Source organism: Atta cephalotes, assembly GCF_000143395.1.
Source record: "Atta cephalotes unplaced genomic scaffold scaffold00010, whole genome shotgun sequence".
Lineage (NCBI taxonomy): Eukaryota > Metazoa > Arthropoda > Insecta > Hymenoptera > Formicidae > Atta > Atta cephalotes.
Genome location: NW_012130074.1, coordinates 708,308 through 718,708, shown reverse-complemented (window position 1 = coordinate 718,708; position 10,401 = coordinate 708,308). Strand labels below are relative to the sequence as shown.

At 32.2% G+C, this 10,401-nt stretch overlaps 1 protein-coding gene across 1 annotated transcript; it reads left to right on the top strand.

The window, feature by feature from the left end:
- Nucleotides 1-964: 964 nt before the first annotated feature.
- On the top strand, nt 965-3,834 carry LOC105627675 (NEDD8-activating enzyme E1 regulatory subunit). Its single transcript, XM_012208953.1, has 8 exons — nt 965-1,032; nt 1,235-1,399; nt 1,475-1,657; nt 1,777-2,272; nt 2,356-2,489; nt 2,840-3,042; nt 3,395-3,531; nt 3,604-3,834. The coding sequence occupies exons 1-8, from the start codon at nt 965-967 to the stop codon at nt 3,832-3,834; spliced, it is 1,617 nt and encodes a 538-aa protein (XP_012064343.1).
- Nucleotides 3,835-10,401: the final 6,567 nt, after the last annotated feature.

Sequence of the window (10,401 nt, the reverse complement as noted above, 5' to 3'; positions counted from 1 at the left end):
ACACACACACACACACACACACACACACACACACACACACACACACACACACACACACACACACACACACACACACACACACACACACACACACACACACACACACACATTTGGCAGAATCATAACGGTAAATTATATTGTATCGATAGCTACACACTAGAAATTATAAGTATAATGAAATTATAAGTATCATTTGTTTTCATGATTTCACTGTTAAAAGCGGAAAAAAATATAATATCTTAGAAAAATTCTTGAATCCTTCATAAAATGACTAAAAAGTAAGATATTGAGATAAAAAAAATACATTTTGTAGAGGATGAACAATACATTTCTGATTACAATTTCCAGTAACGTTAATTTTTTTTTACAAGAACATTTTAAATATAACAAAAGAGTCATTTTTGCATATTAAATTTCAGTTATTTCAAAAACCTGACATGCTAGTGAAATTTAATTTGCGGCATCGTTTTTAGCATCCAAAAATCTAAAACACCTTATCTGATTAAAAGAAACATTTTTTTGTAAATTAATATTATTTTTATTCACAGTTTGTGAATGTAGCACCAAATCCATTTATCGATAGTGGTGCAAATGTGATACGTAGTTCACATCAATTTATAAAATTGATGTTGGTGCCGCTAGCGTAGGTGACTTTCGTCACACACGAAAAAGGCCGTCATGACCCCTCTCAGGTTTCTCTCTGGTGGCACTCGGTGTCTCTCTTGATGTTTCCGAACAATCTCACACTAGTGTACACCGAGTACACACGAGTATTTCCAAACGGCTGTTGTGTTTAGTAGCACACCAGTGAATATTTCCGAACGCAGCCTGAGCATGTATCTCTTCCATCACGCACACATACACGCGAGTGCAGTGGCGCTGTATGTAGCTGTTGGTTGTTAGGCTTTACCTATTTCTCCTCTTTCTTCCTGTCACCGTACTATTCTTTCAAATTTGTTTTTCAATGGCATCCCCTGAATCGAAATCGCCTGAGCAGTCCGAGAAAAACCGAAAATATGATCGCCAGTTAAGGTAAGCTGATCAGTTGAGGTAAGCACCGATTATGTATATTTTTTTGTGGTTACGACTAACAACCAACGTTACATTTAACCAACTTATTTTTAACTTTATTTACTTATATTTAATTTTAGTTATTTTTTTCTTAAAAATTGTTTTTTTCTTATGTAATATATAAGATATTATGACATCTAATTATTATCTGATCTTCTGGCAGATTATGGGGTGACCATGGCCAAGCATCTTTAGAAGCTGCTCATGTCTGTGTCATAAATGCCACTGGACTTGGTACAGAAGTACTGAAATCGCTAGTGCTTCCAGGTATAGGAGCATTCACTATAGTTGATGGCAAAAAGATCACCGAGGAAGATATCGGGACTAAGTATATACACAATATCTTATAATGATAGGATCTTAAAATATAGCTCAATGCACATATTAAATGAATTTGGCGCAGCTTTTTTCTAGAAACTGATAGCGTTGGAAAATCCAGAGCACAAGTGGCTACTCAAATGCTCTTAGAAATGAATCCAGATGTGACCGGCGATTATATTGACGAAGAACCTGAACAAATTTTATCTAACAGCCCAGACTTTTTTAATAACTTCACCGTAGTTGTAGCGACTGCGCTGACTGAAAAGTAAGAATAGCAATTGTTGATTATAATCTATGATGAAACTGTATGATACATATTTTTTAAGTGTCATTTCTAGCCTTAGGATAAGATAATAATAAGTGTGTTCTTGGGAATATTTTCAGAACATTGATTCTTTTGTCGAAAAGACTTTGGGAACTAAATATTCCTCTGATAGTATGTAAAAGCCTAGGTTTTGTTGCATATATGCGGATTCAAATAAAGGAGCACACTGTTGTAGAAACCCATCCAGATAATGAAACGCTAGATTTACGTCTGGATAGGCCATTCGATAGTTTGAAAAAGCACATAGATTCCATAAATTTAGATGAAATGAGCTTTAAAGATCATTGCCATGTACCATATTTAATTATCTTGTACAAATATTTAGAAAAATGGATTTTAGAGCATGGCACTTTACCGACAACTTACAAAGAAAAACAGCAGCTCAAAGACATGATAAAGAGTGGCATGAGGCGCGATGAACACGATTCATCTAATAGTGAGGAAAATTTTGAGGAAGCTATGAATTCTGTAAATAAATGTTTAAGAGTGAGCGATATTCCCGATAGCATTATAAATATTTTAAATGATGATCGTTGCATCAATTTGACAGCGAAGGTATCAATGAAATATTCTATATTGTTTATATGATTCATGTATATGATTCATATACCATTTGAAAACTGATCGGTATATTTTAGAGCAGCTCTTTCTGGATTATTGCAAAAGCGGTGCGTGATTTCATCGATAATGAAGGGAAAGGACTGCTACCACTTAAGGGTAACCTGTCCGACATGACTGCAGACACTGAAAAATACATTGCACTTCAACAAATGTATAATATTAATCCTGAAATAACAGTTTACATAATGATGCACAAAAAAGTAGTTCAATCTTCTATCAATATAAATAAGAGTTTTATTGATAAGTTTATTATCTAAAATATATAACAAATAAATGTTTAAGATGTAATGTGTTATGTTACATTTAAAGAGTTATTTAATTTTATTCGTTACTTTAATTAATATAGTTGTAATAATAATTTAAAAAGAATATTTAAATTTTTTTTAATTAGTATTAATGTACTCTAAGATTGTAATACCTTTTTGTGCATTTACTTTTTCAATCTGTTGTTATAAACGACATAATTCAATCTATTGTACATTATAATCTAATCTATTTTAGTTATCATAAACAAGCAGCAGCAGATGTAGAAGCCGTATGGAAACGCACTCTGCAATTATTGCGACAATTAGGAAGATCGTCAGACTCGATTTTAGAAAAAGATGTTAAACTATTTTGTAGACATGTCGCTAATATTCATGTAGAAAAAGGAAGCTGTATCGCAGACGAGTACGATCCTAAAGTTTTTGATACTAATGTAATAGGTAATTGTCTTTTCAAAAAATACAAAATCATAATTTATAATTTAATTTATAATTCATAATCTTGAAATAAATAACGTTTTATATCTATAATAATAAAAAGAATTTAACTTATAACTATAATTATAATAAAAAGAATTTAAATTATAACTATAATTATAATATAATAAGAAAGAATTACTCTATATAATTTTTTCTTGTAATTAGTAATGGTATATGCTGGTATATATTGCTCTTAGACCCGATTGTACCAATATTATTTTGACTTTAAGCAAAACTTAAAATTCTCTGTCTCTCTTTTAAAGCGAAACGTTGGTGCAACTAGACTTCTTAATGTCTCCACAATTTTTTACAGTTCAAAATTTAGAGAATCCAGAGAGTATGATGATTTATTATGTCATGCTCCGGGGAGTTGATAAATTCCAGGCAGAATATAATTCGTATCCTGGTGAATTTGATGATCAAGTGGAACCCGATATCGTAAAGCTTAAAGTACTATCTTTTTTTTGTACGTATGCCGTAATTATCGCATTACAATTGTTCTACATTCACATCATATTACAGACATGCCTTACAAAGCTGTTGAGCGAATGGGGATGTGGTCCGTTAGCCAAAGATGATTATGTACACGAACTTTGCCGATTCGGTGGTGCAGAATTGCATTCCGTTTCGGCATATCTAGGTGCGCTTGCAGCGCATGAAACTATCAAGCTCATCACAAACCAGTATAAACCTGTTCATAATACCTTCATTCATGACGCCGTCACATCGAACTCTGGAACGTTCTTCTTCTAAAACCGTGAACTGTTTATTGTGAAAAAAAATCTATGCTATTAAAGTGATAATACAATTGTATAGCTTATATTAATTCTTTGATTCTTTAATTATTTCGAATTAAGACGAATAATTTCTTTGCGAATATTAACGTTTTTCTTCTTTGTTTATTCCCATCATTTTTTTATTTGCATAATTTTCTATGATTCTAAAACTAAGATTTTGCATGTAAGGAGGAACGTCAAAAATATATATATAACGAAAAGAAACAAATCTAAAAATTATATTGTACAAGTAAGAAACAGCAGCTGCATAGTATATAGGGGTGTATTCCGAATGAAAACTTTTTTTTTACGCGGACAAGAATGTCCGGTAATGTGGTAATGTGATGTCATATATTTGGACGTTTTTATATAGAACGAGTAGTTTTATTGCAGGAGTCGTGATAAGACTATGTATTGAAGATTAAGATTGAAATTAAAATTGATGCTTAATTGATGATTAAGATTGAGATTAAAATTGATGCTCAATGAGAACAGAGCAGGCCAAGATTAATCTTCAATCTCAATCTCAACTAAAAAGTCCCATAATAATCCCAGTATTTCAGTCACATGATCTCACGTGACTAACCTCATCAAATGTATTGTGTATGTATAAATATAATAAGTTGTAGAGGGTTATAAGAAGTACAAATACAGCACAATTAAAACGTGTGTGGAATTAAATCTATTTTCAATAATTTTTGTTATGTGTGGTTCTAGCTATCCGATATTCTTACTAATCTCAATCTTAACTGCTGTTACAATTCATAGTGTGATTGAGCAATCTTCAATCTTAATCTTAATCTCAATCTCAATTTGCATATACTCGTAATCAGGCCTTATATTTAAGGCTTCCTTAAATTTATCTTTAGATACTCTACGAATTATTTTATTGGCTGCTGAGCATCTTAAAGATAAATTTAAGGAAGCCTTAAGGCTCCTGACTGCTCAGCCAAGAACTCTACATTGACGATAGCGACATAGAATCAGACGGCGGTCTGGCGAAATCGGTAGCCACACACACACTTAAGCAATGTGTCCGTGTGCTCGCCTGCGGCACGCCGAGAGTGAACAAGACAGCGAGCTCTTTCTCTAACACTAATCACTTGTTTCAAGCGACTGAAAATGTTTTCTTTCGGCAATCTCGGCCGCTCGGCGGCCCTAGGCATCAATAAGGAGTAGGGGGCATTTTAAATAACATATAAGTTTTAATAAATTGTGTATCTCTCCCTTTAATCTACAATACATAATATAAATCATGATAAAACGCAATTTACGATAGATATTTAATTGTTTATGATTTTTCATGTGCGTTATATAGTACATATCTCCTTCATAAACTCGAATAGTAAGAATAGTTCAATAGAAGTAGAATTTTATCGGAAAAAAATTATAAACTAGCATTTCTTTTCACGAAAGTTTTGTCATCAGAAAAGAAATGCATATGTTCGAGACTTGTGAAGAAAATATGCGAAAAAAAATCGAATAGTTGCAAAAAGCACGTTTTTCGTTTACAAAATGAGAGATATTGATTGTATTAAAAAAAATCAGTATAAAAAAATATAGTTATTCGAAATAACTACAAAATGAAATGTGGAACATTAAAATCGATCTATTAGTTCAGTAGAAAAAAAATTAAAAACATCAAAAAAAGGCCTTTTTTTCACTCGCTCTTTGTTCATTGAGATTAAATGCAAAGCTTTGAAATTCTCATAAAGTGTAGCCCTCGTAATGACGAACAAATCTAGCTCTGAACAAGTCTGAAATGTTTATTAGTTTTTGCAAAAAGCTATTTGTTCACTAAAAATCTGTCTGCGAAAAACTTAATTTCTTCTTCTTTGAGCAGTCGCACAGCAATTTACAGGGGTGATTTTTCTTCTTCAAGAATTGCTATCATATACACTTAATAATAAAACGATTTTTTGCAGTTAAACTTTATTATAAAACCTATAAAAAGTAGATATCTTTTTCCATATAAAAAAAATGGAAATAATTTCGTTAATATGCATCATATTAAAAACTGTGTGAAGCATTCGAAATCTGACATTTTTCTATAATATAATAAAAAAAAGATTACCCTCCGATTATTAGGAGCCGAAATAAAGATATTTTTTCAAAAGTCTCTAGTTTTTTAGATTAAGAGTTCCGATTCTGGCACCAATTTGTCAAGAAAAAATTGAATTTGCTGTTAAAAAAATCTCGAATTGTAACCATGAAATTTTTAGTTCAGAAAATTTTTTCTTTCTTGAATTTTTATTTTTTTGGTTTATTATTAAAAAAATCACGTTTGTGTATGGAACGCATGACTGATTAAAAAATTTAAATTAGCTATGTTTCTTTATTTAATATGCTGTAAAAAATGTCCATTGGACAATTAAATATACAGAATTATCATACAAAATTATTTTTATGAATTTAATTGTAGATGCAAATATGATATATAAACAAATAATTAATAAGTAATTTGTTAAATGTTAGCGTAACTGTTAAAGAAATAACACTTTCGCATAAAAGTATTAAATAGTGTTACAAAAATTAATATTTTGCAACTATATTCAACAGTTACACTAACATTTGGCAAATTACTTATTAATTATTTGTTCACATATGTCATATTTGCAATTAGTTTTGTTAAGAAAACAGTAGTTTGGTTATAAAATTAACAAAAAAAATACAGTGTTGCAGAATATATGCATGTATACAAATATGTATACATACTCATATACATATAACTTTATGTATACAGGGTATTTGGAAAATAATGATAAATCTTTCGTATAGGGACAGAATGAACTAAAGACAAGAAAAATCCTCTATCATTTTGCAATTTTCGTAATAATTAACAAGATATTAATTGCTAAAAATTGCCGAAAATTGATTTTAATAATTTTTACTGGAATACTATCAACTTTATAAAAAAACCTACAAAAGACAATAATTGTTAATTTTCTTTTCATGGAGCTCTAAGAATTTTTTTTACAATTTTTTCAGAATTTTTTAATACTGTATTTTCTTATATTGATAAAAACAAAAAAATGCAATACTAAAAAGTTGATAAAAAATTCTGAAAAAATTCGTAGTTCTATGAGAAGAAAATAAACAATTTTTATCTTTTACAGTTTTTCTGTAAAATTGATAGTATTTAAGTAAAAATTATTGAAGACCAATTTTCGTTAATTTTTAGCAATTAATATCTTGTTAACTATTACTAAAATTGCAAAATGGTAGAGTACTTTTCTTCTCAGTTTAATCTATTCTACCCCTAAGCGAAAGACTTATCATTATTTTCCAAGCACCCTGTATATAAGCAGCTCGACAGTCTAATAATAACGTATATAATAACGTATATAATAAATTATAGATTAATATTAGAATTATAATTAGTTCAAGGAATAATTATTTTGAAATAAAAATCTTAAAAAATAAATCGTGAATAATCAGTACACATAAAAGACCATTAGCAAAATGCCACGCTATTGTTTAAATTTGCATAACTTAAAAATATTTTATTAAAATATTTTATACAATCAAATAAAATGTTAAATAGCAAACAACACATTCAAATATACATATATTTATGTGATGCTCAATATGCTCAAATTTAAGAAAAGTAAGGAAATAAGTGTAATTAAATGCTAAAATATACCTCAGAATTTCAAAATTCTTGAAAATAAAAAATGCATTATAATATTAGGTGTACAACTTTGCTTCCGCCGTTTTCCTATAGATGGCTTTAGCGGTAAGTGGTGGTCGAAATAAATAGATCATAGATGTCATACAATAAACTTGGGCATCTGTCAACATAACCCCATAGAAACATTAGTCGATTTGTGTCTGATTTATGTCATAAAGTTATTCTCGATTGAAAATGTCAGTTTACGAGCCAAATTCTCGTCATTTGCGGGAGGTTTTAATTTTTTGCTTCAATATGAAGAAATCTGCGGCTGAGGCTCATCGAATGCTCTCAAATACTTATGGTGAGGCCGCTATTAGTGAAAGAACGTGTCGTGAGTGGTTTCAATGCTTCAAGAACGGTGATTTTGACGTCCAAGGTCATGCTCTGTATTTGGTAGGACGTAGTGTAGTGTATTATGAACTGTTAAAACCGACTAAAATCACAGGCGATCGGTATCGAACGCAATTGATGCGTTTGAGCCGAGCATTGAAAGAACGGCCGCAATACAATGAGAGACACGATAAAGTGATTTTGCAGCATGACAATGCTCGACCCCATTGCGAAAGTGGTCAAGACATACTTGGAAACGTTGAAATGGGAAGTCCTACCCCACCCGCCGTATTTTCCAGACGTTGCTCCCTCTGACTATCACTTGTTTCGATCAATGGCACACGGCCTGGCTGACCAGCACTTCCGGTCTTATGAAGAAGTAAAAAATTGGATCGATTCGTGGATAGCTTCAAAAAATGACCAGTTTTTTCGACGCGGGATTCGTACGCTATCCGAAAGATGGGAGAAAGTAGTGGTCAGCGATGGACAATACTTTGAATCATAAATGTATAACCAGTTTTTTACAATAAAGCCTCGAATTTCAGAAAAAAAACGGCGGAAGCAAAGTTGTACATCTAATATACGAATCCAATGGCAGGATCTCTCATTTTTCTGATAATTGCATTGTTTTTCAATGCGACCTTCTCTCAAGAATTACACAGAGAAAAAGATTTGTTTGGACTCGAAAATTTTATTTACATTTATTTCATTAAAATAAATTTAATTTTAAATGAAATATTTTGTTTAGTCAAAAAAATTTAGTTTTAATGAAAATAATCACATTCTTAATTTAAATATTCATTTGCTTGAATTATTCCAATGTATAAATTTGTTTGATTTAAAGAAATCTTTTCTCTCTGTGCACAATGCAAGTAAACGCAACAACAATAGTCCAGCAGATTTGATTGTCCTGATTTTAGAAATTTTCACTCACTTTCAAAATAACGATCTATCCAGCGCGTTGATGCTATTGTCAATTTTGTAAAAGAGTTAAGCAGTATATATGCCGGTCTCATCCCTTATGGGGAGAGGGACGACGATTTTTTTAAATTCCCTCTAGACAGCTTTCCTTCATTCAACAGTTTGATTCATCTAACAACCCTGCATATAGTAATGAATTCGACAATAGATTTCGAAATTAATTTTTCTAATGTAAATAACATCACTTTTTGTTCGTTGGCGCCTCTCCGAGAGTGCTCTTCGATCTCCTCGTTGTCGGGAGTTGGGGCCCCCCAGGTGGGATCCCAGCCACGGTGCCGCCAGTGGCGGGGGGGGAGGGGGGTGGAGTCCTTCAGGCTTGATCCGGGGCAGGGATATGTTAAGATTCTCCAGTGAAACTGCTGTGGCATTCGTTATAATCTTCCCTCATTCAGCTATTGTAGCGGATTATGATATCCTTTGCATCCAAGAAACTCTCTCAAAACAATCCAACAATCTAAGAATTAAAGAATATAAAATCCTCAGAAAAGATGTTATTCAAACTGACGACAAAAGTATCTGCGTTCTAGTACATGACAATTCGACCTTTGAATTAATTGCTCTGGAACAGTTGACTTCAATCGAATTCCTTATTATTAAGCTATTTTCTCGGGAACCAGACATAATAGTTAACGTATATAGACACCTTGGATAAGATACTCCGGTTTCTTTTTATCAGACTTTATTCAATAACTTACAAGCTTACAGGCATTATCTTATTCTAGGTGATCTGAATGCTCACACCACACTGCAGGGGATTACAAATGACAATTCACTCCGGGAAGAACTTATGCAGATCATCGAGGAATACGATCTAGTTCTTGGCGAAAATATGCCTATGCTCTTGCACTCTTCCTCAACTGTAAGCTCAATCATTGATCTTACCCTAGCTTCGCCACAGCTGGCCTGAGTGAGTCTTTTGTAGATACTGATATTCATGGGAGTGACCATTTTCCGGGAGTGGTCATTAATCGATGTTCAAGTTTGTTTGAAATCCAAATTTCATTATAAAATTTCCCTTAGTAAAGATGAATGAGTTTTACCACAATTTACTATCTTCGGCTGCGAAACTTCCCGCGGAAGTCGATACAAACGTAATAGTATGGTATTTTTGTGCAGTCTATATACTCGAGGTTGCTAGAGGCCCTTCCTTCCGAATGGCAGGGGAGTACGCAATTTAAAAATCTCGACGCGCTGCTCAGGTGGAATGAAGAATGTGTTACGGCGATGGGAGACAAAAAGCGAGCTATTAGAAACTTTATTTTTCAGTCTAATAAAGAAAGTTATGCAGAATTCCAGAAGGCTTGAACTCTTTGCATCAAAAAGCTTTTCGAACAAAAACGCAAAGCCGTAACTTGATAGGAGGAATTTTAATAATAAAACGCCAATAACTCAAATATAGGCCTTAATTAAAAGTTTTAGGAAGAGTAACGTCATTACTCAAAGTCTTTATATAAGCCAAATTGTATTCTCTGTTTTGTTATTATGATCACACCAAATTAAAGAGATGAGGCGAGAGGATTGTGTAAATTTACTCATTTGCAATTGGCTCTGTTGGATAAT